The 15,685-nt window shown below is 46.8% G+C and overlaps 1 protein-coding gene across 2 annotated transcripts in view; it reads right to left on the bottom strand.

Annotated features, from left to right (window-relative positions):
• Positions 1-15,685, bottom strand: part of THSD4 (thrombospondin type 1 domain containing 4) — a 558,652-nt gene that overhangs the window by 30,447 nt on the left and 512,520 nt on the right. For both annotated transcript variants that reach the window (XM_023753088.1, XM_023753089.1), the window contains 6 exons: positions 13,775-13,950; positions 11,347-11,443; positions 7,611-7,886; positions 2,949-3,078; positions 1,825-2,029; positions 1,114-1,287 (listed from right to left, as the gene is read on the bottom strand). In XM_023753088.1, coding sequence (XP_023608856.1) covers positions 1,114-1,287; positions 1,825-2,029; positions 2,949-3,078; positions 7,611-7,886; positions 11,347-11,443; positions 13,775-13,950 — 1,058 coding nt within the window. The remainder of the gene's footprint in view (positions 1-1,113; positions 1,288-1,824; positions 2,030-2,948; positions 3,079-7,610; positions 7,887-11,346; positions 11,444-13,774; positions 13,951-15,685) is intronic.

The raw sequence follows: 15,685 nt of genomic DNA, 5'->3' as shown, positions 1-15,685 counted from the left end.
TCTGACAAAGGGATCAGACTTATGTCAGGGATGCTGTCAAGGACTCCTTATGCTGCAAGGGAGGTGCTCAAAGTGACCCCTGACACCCCCCAGCACTGCGTCCGCAAGGCCAGGAGCCATGTGCTTGCTGGGAGGGGAAGCAGGCGGGGGGGGGGGGTGGTACACAAACAGAACCCTGCAGCTCTGCTGGACTCAGCCTTAGGGGCAGAGGTCTGAGTCAATGGACACCTTTGGTTAGCACCTTCCAGATGGCTAATTTGGTGTGTTAGAGTCCAGGGCTGGGCCGGGAGGCACAGTGAGCTGCTCACCCGAAGGGCTCAGTGCTTTCACTAAAGGCCCTCTCTCTCTGGGGACTGTCTTGGGGCTAAGGGGCAGGGGCTGTTTGCCACGAGGAGATAAACCACCTGATGGGAATCTCTGGGGGGATCTCTGAATGTGGAGTGAAGGCTGCATTTACAGGTTTGTTCTTCCTTTCCTTCCCAGCAGCACCCCCACGGCGTGGATTGTTTTATTGTGCTGAGAGGGAGGCTGTGAGGGAAACCCATGTGAACACCTGTAGGGTGACGTCCAGAATACTCAGCAACTGGTCCACAGTGAGCACTGACCAGTCAGAGTGGATGCTGACCAGCTGGAATCAACCAACAGGGTGGATGGGCCCCATCCTCTGATGTGCCCCTTACTCCTCCCAGCTGGACATACTGCACTGTCTGTGGCTCACATGACACTGGGGGGAAGGCTTGGGAGCTCAGGGTACCTCCTAAGACCTGCAGCCTTGGCACCATCGGGAGCTCCTTAGAAATGCAGGATCCGGGCCAGCCCGCCCCTGCTGACCAGATTCTGTGTAACAAGGTGCCCGGTGATCCAGAGGCACCGATACTTGGAAGCACCGTGGAGATTCACAGGATAGAAAGCCTGCAGTAGTTCATTGATGGGCCTTTTCCCCCGAGTCAGAAATTACCCTTGGGATTCTGGGCTAGTAATTCATCTTTGTATGTTTTTGGGGGCACCTTGTGACACCCGCTCCCACCCTTAGCCCAACAGACTCCCCTCCCCTCCTCTTCCCCCTCCCCCTCCCCCCCTCCAGAAACCCCACTCCGCTGCCACCACACTCACCCTCTCACCCCACTCGGTGAGGAACCAGCTCCTCGCACAGGGCCCCATGTCGCAGTTCTCAACGTCATTGGGCCGGAGCTTCATGTTGCATTCCTCGTCGTCAACCACGTCCCCGATGTTGCTCACACACTTCACGTCCCGGGTCCTTTGCCCCACTCCACAGGGCACGGAGCACTGAAACACAGCAAGCTGTCAGCGGGCGGGCAGCATCAGCTCGGGCGCCCTCTTGTCACCTGCCCCCTAAGCAGAGGGCTGGGGAGACTCCCCGACTTGCTAGGTCCCCCGCATGCAATGCTACCTCAGGAGAATCCCAGCCCTGATCATTTCACAGGCCCTTTCGCTAAGACCTTCTTTGATATCTTGCCGCCTCTGTTCTGTCATCTAAAGAATGGGAGAGAAGATGGGGAAGATGGGGAGGAGACGACTCTACCAGAATTTGCCAACCTTCCCTCCACCATGACGAGCTTTTGCACATGGCTCCCCTGGGCTCCCCTGGGCTCTCCAGTCGAGTCGGCTGTGGTGACACGCTGGCTTTAACTCTATCGAGCTATGGCACATGCTACGGTTTATAAAGGTGGCCGCCCAGAGCCCGGGGACAGGTTCTCTCCTGGGGGACTCCGGGTCCTTCCAAGTCAGGTCTTGGAGGGGGAGGCAGGAGGGAAGTGTGGGCCTTGGAGGGGGTGCTCCAGAGCAGGGCTCCCCTCCACGTACCGAGGTCCAGTCCGTCCGGATCTGCCACTCACTGCAGATCTTGAGCTGGCAGGTGCTGGTGGTCTCGGGCTTCTCCAGGTGCTGGCAGCGGTAGGGCTGCACCGTCAGGCTCCGGTTGGCGTACACCTGGCGGCACAGAACCTGGCGATGCTGCATGCCCAGGCCGCAGGTTTTGCTGCACTCGGACCACTCCCCGATGTCCCAGCTGGCTCAGGAAGGAGAGAGGGGCAGGGACAGATCGCTTCAGTCAGCAGGAAGAGGGCAGGCGCTGAGCTGCCTTACACAGAACCATCAGAATCCTCATGGGTGACCCGACTCCCAGGGCATTGCTTACCAGTCTACCTACAGGCCACCCAACTCTGTAAAGAAATTAGTTTGTCCCACATGCTGTTTGCCAGTGAGTATATGCAACTTAAGAAAATTGAGAAGGTACAAATGTATCTAGTAGAAAACCCCACATAAACAAACTCCAAAGCTAGTTTCATTACCTTGTAGGACATTAACCCATTTTGGAACTAAATTAGAAATCTGAGTCCAGCATTCTTTATTTTTCATGAACTATTTACGCATCAGTCTCATATTTCCTCCTTGTGCCACCCTGCTCATCAGGTGTTCAGATGAGAATATGTTTTTATTACTTTGAGAATTAAGTTTCGACACCTTTTGGGCCCTTTCCCCATGTTCTTCTAAAAGTGGCCCATGTGTCATTCAAGAACCAGTCCAAGGCCTCTCTGAGGGGCTCTTTCTGGTTTCTCCAGGCAGATGTGGTGTGCCTTTCATTATTCTCTCTGTACACAGCTCTCCTCCGGCACTGACTTCACTGGATTGTAGTTCATTGTTTCCCTCAGTTTTCCTTGTCAGGCGAAACCCTAATTGCTCTAATTCCCAAAAGGGTGGGCTCCTGGGAGTGTGCTGACCTGCTAAAGGCTACAGACTCCTGTGTTGATCCTGAAAGACAGGTGCTCTTGCTAAACAGACTGCATCTTATGCAAAGACCAAGTCTCATGTTTCTAAATCAGATGTAGACTGATTTAAAAATGAGATTATATCTGCTACCAAGGTCCTACGCACAAGCAGCCAGAAGTGACGTGATAATGGGGATGGAAGCAGAGAGGGCGTCTTACAAGGCGGGGCAAGGGAAGATGCTGCAGGGCTCCTCCTCGGGGGTCGGCTTCGTGCTGGAGTCACAGTAGCTCTCGGGAACCTCTTCATGAGTGTTTCTGTGCACACAGCGAAAAATGGGGTACTGCGATCCTAGAAGGACAAGGACAAGGTCTGAAGGGCAGTCCGCACACCTGAATGTTGGTCTGTGGTGGAGATGCACAAAGACCCAAGTGCTGATGAAGAGGCGACAGAAACAGAACAATCCACACGCACATTCCCACGCAAGGGCTTTGCTCAGCATTGTGGGTGCAGAGGAAAGTAGGAATCGTTCTTGCCCTCAAAGAGCTTACAGTCTATTGGTGAACATGGTTTGAAATGCTCAAAGGCAGATATAAACCAATTTCCATAATAGTTTTTTATATCACTGTGCCGGGGAGAGATTATAAAATAAGCACAAACGATAACTTCTTGAAGGTTTTCTGGAGACATCAAAGCGAAAGGGCCCGAGAGGGCTCCAGCTGCATCCCAGAGAAACGGTTCGGTGGGGAACCTGTTTGCACCTGGGTCTTGAAGGGCGGGAGCTGTCCAAGTCGCTGAGCTAGAACAAAAGTGCCCGACAAACTGGCCTGCAAGCACCAGATATGTTTAAGAGATAGTTAGGCTGGAGCAGAGAAATAAGAAGATTCAAGAAAGACTAGAAGCACAGCTGGCTTCCCCTATGTAAAGCATTTGACACTTTACTCTAATGTCCTGGTCCAGTGGTATTTTAGTTATTTAAGAGTATATGTCTGCTTCCATGAGACAGTGAGCTTCTGAGGGACAGCACTAGTTCTGAGCATCTCTGTATCCCCAGTACCCAGCAGAGTAGTAGGTGTTCAATGATAGTTTGTTGAATGAATATTTGTTAGCAGTCTAATATTTATTTTTACTACTTTGCTTAAAAAATTATACTAACTGCCTCAGATTTTTGTATTAAAAACACACACCTACACAGCCTAGTTTCATTGTCTTAAAATTTATAAATCTATTTTTGGGAAAAAAGAATTTGTTAAGTGGAATTTCTAGCTCTCAAAACAACTAAAAAACCTGCCAATTCGCAATTCTGCCTTCCTCTCTTTGCTACCCCCTGGTGGCAGCACTGAAGTATCAAGAAGGAAAGTTTACAAAGTGAGAAATATGACCAGCTGAACCCGCACCCCAACTGCTGGGAGAGTGGGAGGCTTCTCACAAAGAGCTGACCACCTCCCAGACGAGGCCACCACAGTTCCTGCCCCCAGAGCACTAGCCTTATTCTATAGCTCGGTCTCGGCTCTGCTGCGAGTGGCCAGGCATTTACAGTTTCTGAACTGCCAGCTTGCTACAATTTTAATTGTAGTTAGAGGAATAATTTTTAATATGTGTCTCAATAATTCATCAGCCATGAGCAGTGGTTCACTGCCTCTTTAAGCTGGTCTTGTGTGACACTGAGCCAGAGGGTAGTTTTGTAAAAAACTGGACAGTTTGTAAGACAGTTTTGAATCTGAAACACACACTTGCTTAAAATACTCTGGCAGTAAAAATTTACAATGTGGCTATAACTTGAGACCATTATTTATAATAACATTCCAATTAAGCATTGTTATTAGCTGAGCAAAAAGCAGTACTGATTGTAAAATTAATAGGAAGCAAAAACTTTTGCGGAATTAAGTTTGGTCCAGCGATATATCTGCTTCCATTTAAGAAGGATCTTCAATTAAAGTGAACAAACATTCAGCACGTTGTTCTCAGTTAAAAGGTGCATAGATTCAGTGCATGGCTTTAAGGGTATTCATTGGGACTCAGCTATTAAGGGATTAAGTAAAAGTCTTATTTTGTAGCCTATCCCTTTCCCTTCAGACCACTTGAATTTTACTTTTCTACTTACAAGTTTGTGGGTTGGAAATAGAAACTACCCCAACCACTTGGCATTCAAGTGAGAGGGAGATTTAGTATTTCTAGGGAAAAGGATATGGACTTGGACTTTGTGTCTTGCAAAGAGGTGTCCTGCTTGGGCTGTTTGCACATGGCCTCTGCCTGCCCTCCCCACCCTCTCACCACCTTTACAGTACACTTGTCCATGGTCCAGCTCCAACGTTTAGCCGAGGAAATAAAGTCGGAGGCTCTCCCTCTTTCTCTGATGTTGAGAAAATACCAGATCTATAATTCTTGACTCCAGTGACCACGATGGTTTCTTTCTTTGGGTCAATTTTGATCTCTGCAGAAAGAGAGAAACCTGGCCATCTCTTCACTGTTCCAGCATGCCATTCAAGCAGGAACAGGGTGGTGAGGTCAGGTGCTGACTGGGCTTGAGGCAGCAGGAAGAACCTGGGATCAGTTTGGTTGGGTTATATGTTGGATGTATTGATCAAAACAGAAGTACATTAAGTTGGACAGGGCACTGTACCACAGGCAGAGGTCAGTAAGGCATTATGGAGAGATGGACAAAATAAGGAGCAAGAAGAAAATAAATAACTCCAGTGTGGAACTCCAGGTACCAACCAATCAGGCCAAGAGTTTGACCAGATAGAGGTCTTACCGATGACTGGACGGAGTACAGGCCACACCTGAATGCCCGTGACAGGGCCCCTTCTGCGATGATGATGTCATGATGCTCACATTTACAGAAAGGGAAATTTTAATGTGACGGCATAGAAATGTGTGAAGGGCTGGAGAAGAGTTTGGGAGAGGGTCAGTGTGGGGACAAATGATGAGGTCACAAGGGGAATGGACTTGGGTTGTCCAGAAAAGAGCTGGACAGCACTGGCAGGCTCAGACTTTCTTGTCACGACACTCTTATCACTACTGCTGACGTCCGTGAGATGAGCTAAGCGTTTGGTGCATTCACAGGGCCTCACCTGCCCTTCACCTTTGACTGAGGCTTTTGATGTCTGGGAGCAAACCTTCAAGGGAGCAAAGGAGGGCCATCCATGGGCTATTGCCATTTGTCACATGGGAGAAAAAAGGGGGCTCGGGGGAGGCAAGAAGGGAGTGTTAGAGGAATAAGACATCTCTGTTTTTCTTCTATTTCCAGTGCAGTTTACCAGGATAAAGAGGATGAGCATGTCATGTTAGGCACTGAGTGGGTAGGTGAAGTGTGTGTGTCCCCACAATGCAAAGGAGAAAGGCTATCTCAGAGCATGAATAAAAATAATATGGATCCCTAACTGGTTTGGCTCAGCGGATAGAGCGTCAGCCTGCGGACTGAAGGGTCCCAGGTTCGATTCCGGTCAAGGGCATGTACCTTGGTTGCAGGTACATCCCCAGCAGGGGCTGTGCAGGAGGCAGCTGATCGATGTTTCTCTCTCATCAATGTTTCTAGCTCTCTCTCCCCCTTCCTCTCTGTAAAAAATCAATAAAATATATTAAAAAATAATAATATGGAAATCTAGAGACAGAGCTTCTTCAGTTTTGAATACATAAATCCACATTCTTTATGTTACTGATAGAACATGGGCAAAGGCAATAACAGATTTGTATATCCAGGATGCAATGAAGATATAAATGCTACCCTTATATCTTTTCTAATAGCTGATATGTAGATATATAGCCATTCATTCAAGAAGCACTTGAGGAGCACCTCCTGTGTGCTTGGTATGATACCAGCTGTAGAGGTTGCAAAGTGTACACTCATGGAGACAGCCAAGCCAAGCAGAGCTGGGACAAAAAGAACTGTGTCCCAAATTGCCGTGGGGTCCAGGGAAGAAGTGCCTACCTCTGCCTTACAGAATCAGGCAGGCTTCACAGAGGAGGTGATGTCCGAGCTAGATGGTGAAGTGCAAGCAGGAGAGTGCCCGCCAGATACCAGAGAACAGTAAGGGTGGTAGATTTTATTTCAGCGTGAACCATGAAGACTGGAGTGGTGTTGAGGGGGGCAAGATAAGCAGAACCTTTAGATGCAGGTCCCAGCATCACATCTGGTACAGAACAGACGGGACCTGCTGAATGGCCTCCTGGATGAGTAAGTGGCATCATCTGGTGAACAGGCTGCATGAGCAGCATGAGGGTGAGCTGGCTAACGGCACATACTTTTGTCCTCATCCTTATGTCCACAAAGCAATGTCTGACCATCTCCAGAGAGGGCCGCATCTCACCCTCCTGGGTGGGCTGGGCCAGGCTATTTTTAAAGACATGAAATGGAGGAGAATCTACACATGCCACCCTCGATGTAAAACCACATGACAACCATTTTTATCCTTTTTATAACTTTCCCTTGTTTCTACCTGGCTCTGAGTGTACCTGGTTCCTGCAACAGGCATCACACCATAACCCAAATGGCAGACGATTTCAGTAAAAATACATTTTGATCTTGGGTTCCTGTGTCAATTAACTTTCATACCGCTTACCTCTATCGTGTCATGGTCCTCGCCAAAAAGGTTTGGCCTCGATGTGTAATTATCTCTAGCTTTCTGTCTCCCTTTGCCAATTCTAACCTATATTTTTTTTCATTGTAATAAGTTGTAACCATGAGTACAGCAGCTTTCCTGTCTCATAAGTCCAACCTGAGGGTGATCTTGGAGACCTGCCCCCACACAACCTCACACTGGTGAGCCATTGCAGGGCCAGGCTCATGTCCCTGCCCCTCCCCGCCCCCTGCCCGCTGCCTCCCCAACACACACACACACCTGTCTCCTGGTTCACAGAGGCCCTGCCAGCCCACACCTCACCTTTCCCACAGGTCGTGGAGCACTCCGTGGTCCCAAGCTGTTTCCAGTTGTGATCTCGGCTTCGTCGTGGGGGCTGTGGTGCCGGTAGCACCAAATTGCCCGGCCAGTGGGAAGAAAATCTATCTGGACGCCTGGCTGAGAAGGTCTGAGTAGATTCCGAGGTGAATATTTCTGGTGCCCCACCGTGCAAGCCTTCCTTCTCCTCAGTCTGTTCCTTCTCTTCTCCCGCCTCCTGACTCCTCCCCTCCGGGAGCAGCTGGCCATGGAAGGGCTCCCCTGGGAGAGGCCAGGGCCACACAGAAGGAAGTTCAGTTTGGAGGGTGAGTGGTAAAGAGGAAACTGCTTCAACATTTGAAATCAGGTAGCATGAGATCATTTCTAATTCATAGCACATATATTTAAAATAAGCAGACACAAATTTCCTAATGTTTAAAACATTATTAAAAACAAATAAGAAAAAGATGAACATCCAAGTAGGAAAGGTAGACAAGGGCCAGGGAGAGACAATTTACTAAAAAAAGAAATACAAGCAGCCAAAAGTGCTCAACTTCACTCATAATTAAAGAACTACAGGTGAAAATAAGAACAACAACAAATCTATTTGCCTAACAATAAAGATTAGAGACCTTGGAAACCCTTAATCCCTACACTCCTTGCTGAAGGTTCCTGAAAACACGTCTCATACACTGTAAAAGAGTCTGCAAATCAGATGCAAATTTGGGAGAGCAATTTGGCAACATTTATCCAAGCACATATTAGTTTATTACAAAATAAGGAGGCAAATTCTACAGTTACTGTCAAAGCAAGTTAAAACATAGGGCTTTCTTTGTCTCTTCACCAGCACATTTTTATCTAGTTGGCTACTTACAATACTTTGTGGTTTAAAATATGACATGCAAATTAAAATAACAGAGTCAAAACCAGGCATATTGATATAAATGAGACTGTCCAAGATGTTATCAGCAAAAAACACTTTTGAGTACTTTGTATGTACTGGGCACAAGGATTGATGCCTAATTTATTAAATTCCCTCCCTGCTGCCCCCCTCAAAACAAAACTTTTGAGTGCAGTTTTTCCCTCTCTGCTTTTAGACAGGAAATGTGTTCAGAGAAGTTACTGACTTGCCGGAGGATGCACAGCAGGAAAGTGGCAGAGTTGGATTCAGGCTCTGTCCTCCTGACTCAGCTGATATGGAGGATGACACCTGGTCCAGAATGCCCTTCCTCACCAACTTTTTACAAATGACCCCTTCTGGGCCTGCCCTGTCCCAGGCCACGGATCCCAGAACTCCATGCTACCTGTTAGGTGAAACCCATTAGACTTGTTATCAATGATCAATATCCTATATGATCTCAAGTAGTCTGTCCAATTGCTCTTGTAAGTCAGCATTAATAGCCACCTGGACTTGGTTCTCAGACTGTGTATTGCTCCTGGAAATGGTTTAAAAATTCTGTCGGGTTGGCTGTGCTAACCTGGAGTTTGAACAACACTTGGGCCCTATGTGTCTGACACACTCCAGGCTGTTGTTTCCCAGTGGCCAGTGGCATCAGGTAACCTTATTATCTGATCGGCAGCCCAGAAAAGGATGGATGTGCCAGGTCTCGCACCTGTCCCCTCACTCTGTAGGACAGGCATTGGACCAGGTAGCCTCTAGGCCAGTGATGGCGAACCTTTTGAGCTCAGCGTGTCAGCATTTTGAAAAACCCTAACTTAACTCTGGTGCTGTGTCACACATAGAAATTTTTTGATATTTGCAACCATAGTAAAACAAAGACTTATCTTTTTGATATTTATTTTATATATTTAAATGCCATTTAACAAAGAAAAATCAACCAAAAAAATGAGTTCGTGTGTCACCTCTGACACGCGTGTTATAGGTTCGCCATCACTGCTCTAGGCAGTATAACAAGCACAGGGCTGGTCACACAGACTGGCCTGAGGTCACTGTGGGATCTGGGTAAGAACCTAATCTCTCTACGCTTTCAGTTCCTTACTTTTAAAATGAGGCTGATAACAGTACTTTCCTCTGAGCACTATGGTGAAAATTGGATGACTAATTTATGTGAAGGGATCAGCAGTGTCCAGCACACAGCAAGGACCCAGTGCGTGTGAGCAACTATCATCATAAATATTTCTGCAGACCTTCCTGTTTGAAAGATGGAAAAGACAGTCTCCCTTCAGGTGGTGGGCTCCAGCAGCACTTGGTAAAGAAACATCTGCAGAGCCCGAGTGTGTGCCATCCCTAAGCAAAAGCTGCCTTCCCTGTCCATCAGCAGAGCCCCAGGGAAGAGGCAGGTTGCTAGGTGTAAATTCAGTATCTTTTCTGATAGGTATGTTAACAGAAGCAAAAGGGGGCCAATAGGAAAGGCACTGGCAGACAGACCAGTGGCCCTCAGAAGATGTCTGTGTCCCAATCCCTGGAGCCTGAAATATGTCACCTTACATGGCAAAAGGGACTTTGGAGATGTGATTGAGATTTTGAGATGGAGAGATTATCCTGGTTATCTGGGTGGCCACAATAAGGGTCCTTATAAGAAAGCGGCAGGAGGGTGAGTGTCCGGGAAAGATGTGATGACGGAAGCAGAGGGTAAGAGCCAGAAAGAGATGTGAAGGGCTACCCAGCTGGCCTGGAGGATGGAGGAAGGGGCCGTGAACCAAGGAAAGCAAGCGGCCTCTGGAAAGAGGCAAGGAAACACTCTCTCCTACAGCCTCGGAGGGGACATGGCAACGATATGTTGATTTTGGCCCAGCAAACCCATGTTGGCCTTCTGACTGTTAGAACAGTAAAGGAGTAAATCTGTTGTTTTGAGCCACTAAGCTTGAGGCGATTTATTATGGCAACAATAAGAAACCAGTATAAAGCATTTCAAAATGAGGACCTGGAGAGAAAGACCCAGGATGTTCACTTGTTTTTGAATCAGCAAAGGCTCAGATAAATGGCGACATCTGGGCCACTGACTCTGAAGTATGTGTCCCTGGGTTTTCTCTGTGCTGAGTTAGAGACAGAGGGTAGCTGCACAAGAAGAAGAGGGAAGGGGCTTTAAAAGGAAATGCCCCAACTGTCAGCCTTAGCCTGCATCCCCCTGTCTTGGTATGCCGGGTGCCCCTCTCTGCTGAGCCCTCCTGCACCCTGCCCGGCTCCCGTCCTGTCCCCGGGGCTATCAGTTGGCTAATACTCCCATGGGTCACATGAGACAGATGAGGAATTTGATGCTCCCTGGGTGACATACTTCAACAAGCCAGGTATTGATGTCTGGGAATTGCGTAAAGGGATGAACACGCTTGTTGGCTATGATCTGGTTCCAGAACCCAAAATCATCGGTACTGCTTTGCAGGCATGCAGACGGTTAAATGATTTTGCTAGTGCTGTTCGTATCCTAGAAGTTGTTTAGGACAAAGCAGGACCGCATAAGAAAACCTACCCTTATGTCATCCAAGAACTTAGACCAACTTTAAATGAACTGGGAATCTCCACTCCAGAGGAACTGGGCCTTGGCAAAGTATAAACCCCATCGGATTCCCAAGGATTTACTGATGATACTACTTGAGTGTAAACAATTACCTGGAAATACTGATGATAACGTATTACCTTATTTGGACAAGTTTTCCTTTACTGAGTACCAAACCCTATAATGGTAACTTGAACTTTAATAAAAAGGAAATGAGTTTGAACTGAAATTAAAAATAAATAAAGAGAAATGACCTGAGTGCTTGGCAGCAAAACAAGGGATTTTACCTGGTCTCCTGTGAGGTGGCACTTGTGGGCTGATGGCATTGGTCCCCATGATAACGTACTCATAGTGGACTCCTGGGTTAGGCTGCTGGTGTATCATCTGACAACACAAAAGTCAGTGTCACTGGGCTGGCACGCACATCCATGTCCCCCTGGCTTTGGGTTCAGTGGAATAAGTGACAGGATCTATAAATAAGGGGGTTGATTCACATCTAATAATATTAGTGAACCTGTGACAGATTAAACAAATAGCTATGAAAGCTATTTCCAGATGGCTTTTTGTTATTTGCTTTAGAAGAAGGAAAAACTTAAAAGAAAACTAGGCTGAAAGTGAACATTTTATAAATTCCAAATAGGAAGATGGGAGCAATGATTGGAACCTTTTTGTTGGCTCCCAACCATCCTATACCAGGGCTTAGATTTTGCTTAGTGCTGCTCTCTCTCAGTGTCCAGGCAGATACTGTTGACACTACACAGAACCTGTTTGAACACTAGGTGGCGAGAGAGTCGAGCAAAGGGCCCACCTCTGGCAGAGCCAGCCGGATCCTTAGGTTCTTTCAACATTTTCTACGTGGCCAGTGAGGCTGGCTCAGGAAAGGCCTGCCCCCACCCTCTTCCTCTTTGACTCTTGGGTTCCTCCACTTTTCATCCATAGAAAGCTCCAGACCACAAAGACATGGGGTCAGGAAAACAGGTCTAAGGGAAGTAACTGTCCCTAGGTCCTATTGTCTTAGGAACTGATGACAAAAGTAGAACAGCAAGCAGGAAGCTGCATAGGGCCGTGGAGGTCAGCAATGAGACTTCTCTGGGGCAAAAGAAAAAATAAATCAGCATGGCCCAGCATGAACCCCTCTCTATTGGTTCTGGAGCACAAACGCCCATGGCTTTCCTGGTGGGCAGCAGGGTGACGGGCTCAGTTCACCAGCGGAACGAGGATTTACTGAGTAAATTGAGTCAGGCAAGGAGACACTCCACATCCTGGTATTTCTGTCTCTATTGCTTCATACAGCGGCTCTCTTGTTGACCAGCTGTGTAATCTAGATCAAGTCCCTTAATCTCAGTTTTTTATTTCTTCATCTGGAGAAGAAGTTGGAATCACAGATGATCTCAAGTCTTTTCAGCTTCAAGCAGTTTGGTTCCTGAACATGTCTATTATGTCCATTTATGCCTTTAACTCTTATGTCTTCCCTGCATGTGAAACGAGGCCTCCCTTTTATAAATCACCCGGTGGACTTCATACACTCAGAAACCATGGAGGTGCACACAGAGCCCCGAGAGACAGTGTTATGACCTCAGGTTCCTGCGGTTTACCCCTCATCCCTCACCTACTTCTCCTTTCACACAATTCGACAATTGGTTTGTGGCCGGAAATCCTCTCTCCCTCGTCCGCGCCTCTTGAGCTGCGTGAGCGTCCTGCCAGTACAAACCTTGTCCCATTTAGAAAATTATTGTTGGCCACCACATCCTAGACCACCCACAGTGGTCCTTTAACAATCTGGCTTTTTATCCCTGATGCCATTCTAAACCTACCCAGAGTCCAACAACCCAATGGACAGTGTAAAAGAATATCGAAAATTAACTATAACAAGGCTTTCTTTATTGTTTCCAGTCCATGAGCCACTAGGCCCAAGAGGAACAAACATGTAAATTTGGAGAAGTAATATATATAAAACCCTAACAAAGCACACATCATGTACTGGTTTTGGAGGTTGTAAGAGAATGCATATCTATAAGCAAGCTCCTTCTTTTTATCATAAAACCCAATTTCAAGCTTTTATTTCTGTCACCTTTTATTTCCTGATGTTTTAAAGAAGACTGGATTCTAGTGTTTCTTAAAAAACAAGGACCATTTTTAACTTGTGTAACTAAATAATTGATTTTCTTGTTAAGTAAGCTTAAGTTCCCTGTGAAGCAGGGAATGCCTAGTAAACCTCTGTATTGCTACTCTGCGCTTTATTGGGTCACCTGGAGCACGCTGGAGTTCTCCTGTCTTCATTTGCTTTAACAGAATTTGAAGAGGGCTGGGAACTGTGAGCGGTCTTGTCTTGCTTTAGGCATTTGCTTTCTTTTGCCATAAAAAGAAAACATGCCAAATTAGCATTAGGAGGAAAGTGCCTGGAGGAGATCCAATGCTCATGAAATAAAGGATATGTTTTGCCTCTGATTTGGTTCAACAAGTAAAATTGGTTTTACTGGGTCAATAAACTCTGAGGGTTCTAAGCATCTGGTAGAGTTTAAGGTTTCTGTGAGCTGGGCACATTGAGGGTGAATGGTGAAGATGAAGGCCAAGATGTAAGGGCACCTCCAAGGACTCCGCTCAGATGGTCATATTGAGCATGGGCAACGGTTTGTTGCTTTTTGTTCTAAGTGTGGCCCTTAGAAGCAACAAGATAAACAATCCAGAGAACAGCCCAGAAACATACAAACTCACATAAACATCCAAGATCTCGTTAGTGGGACCTTCAGCCAGAAAGGACTCTCCAGCAGTGCTCGAAATCTCATTTGGACGCTTGTAGGTGAACATCGTCCCTCCACCCTCGTATTTTCCAGGCCGGTCAATTGCCCAGTTCCCGTTGATGATGGAGCGGCCAGAACGACTTCGCAAGGCTGTCGAGAGAAATGACACAGTTTCTCAGGTAAGCCCAGGGTATGCACAAAAACCTGAACTGGCCCCCCTACCCCCCGTTACTGACTTATTGATTCATTACGTTTTTCATCAGGATCCACTATGTGCCAGGCACTGACCTAGGCCTTGGGGCAGGATGAGGTGTCTAGATCACATCCCTTTGGGCTTCATCACCTCTTCAACCCACTTCGATCTCTTCCACCGTAGAAATGAAGGGCAAGAGTGGTTAGGTGAGGGGAAATTATTATATCCCATTATCTAGGTGAGAGGTTGCACATTGGCAGCTCAGTAGCTGATTTTGGCCTGCAGATGGGCTTAATTTGGCCTTCGTGCCTTCGTATTATTATTATTTTTTAATGTAATTTAACTTAAATTTAAGAATTGGGAGATTTCACATGAAAAATTTAGAGCATTAGCTTGTCTTGTAAAACAAGAAGACATGTTAACATTGGCCGCATTCCCTCGAGGCAGCGATCGGTTAGCGCTATGGAGGACTGCCCCTTTTTGATGGAGCCTGCATGCTCTGGTTTGCCCTAATTCCCGCCACTTAGGTGAAGTCTTAGTTTATTTCCCATTTATTAATGAATATGAATTATGTATTCCACTTGTGATCATGCTTGCAGTGCAATGTTTCTTATGGAATGAATTTTTGACATAATTTTTCTACTTGTATGCCTCCTAAAAGTGGCAAAGCTAAAGAAAGGCCAAGCAGTGTCACAAGATTGTCTCCTGCCAGGTCAGCTTCATTTATTTCTGTTACCCCCCTGAGTTCTGTGAGCTACGTTAGATACTTCCACATACACTGTCAAAACTAATCCTCGAAACATTGCTAAGCAGATGCATAACCCGATCATTCAGAGACTTGGTTCACAGACCAGAGGGACCTCGTTCAAGTTCACGGAGATGGTAAGTGATGGAACTGTGATTTGAAGTCCACACTCACCAGGGAGGTAAGAAAGGAGGAGAGGAAAGAAGCAGGAGTCAGGGTTAACGGGAGAAGAAGGGACAGCACACGAGAGCAGACTGTTTCCTTAGACATGTGGCACCTTGAAGCCCACAAGCCAATGGCAGATTGAAGGAGATCCTTTGTAAGTGCCATGTAAACTGTGGGTCCTGGGCTCTTCGAACTTTCATCTTACAGAGTTCCTAAATGTAATGTTTTACAATGCATTGTGGAAACTGTATATGTAAACACAAGAATTGAGAACAATATAATAAACATCCAGGTACCCACTGCCCAGCTTCAACAATGATCAAGTCATGGCTTATCTTATTTCACTTTGCAAACCCCAGACTCCATTTTTACTTGTTTTTCAGTAGGTGTCTCTAAAACAAAGGACTCTTCGTTTCTTTTTTTTCATGTTTTTTAAGATATATTTTTATTGCTTCAGAGAGGAAGGGAGAGGGAGAGAGAGATAGAAATATCAATGATGAGAGCGACTCATTGACTGGCTGTCTCCTGCACTCCCCCTACCGGGGATTGAGCTGGCAACCCAGGCATGTGCCCTTGACCAGAATCGAACCCGGAACCCTGCAGTCTGCAGGCCAACACTCTATCCACTGAGCCAAACTGCCTAGGGCAGGGCTCTTTGTTTCTTAACCTTGGTTTCAGTAGTGATTCTGTAATGGAGGCTGCTCCAAGGATGAAAGAACCTCCAATTTCCAAGCAGCCTCCCCTTCAGACTCTGCCCCTTGTTGCCATGGCTACTGAGAGAC

This window comes from Myotis lucifugus, unplaced genomic scaffold (genome assembly GCF_000147115.1).
Source record: "Myotis lucifugus unplaced genomic scaffold, Myoluc2.0 scaffold_41, whole genome shotgun sequence".
NCBI classification, from domain to species: domain Eukaryota; kingdom Metazoa; phylum Chordata; class Mammalia; order Chiroptera; family Vespertilionidae; genus Myotis; species Myotis lucifugus.
The sequence above is the reverse complement of the archived record's forward strand: the minus strand, read 5'-3'. Positions and strand labels throughout refer to the sequence as shown.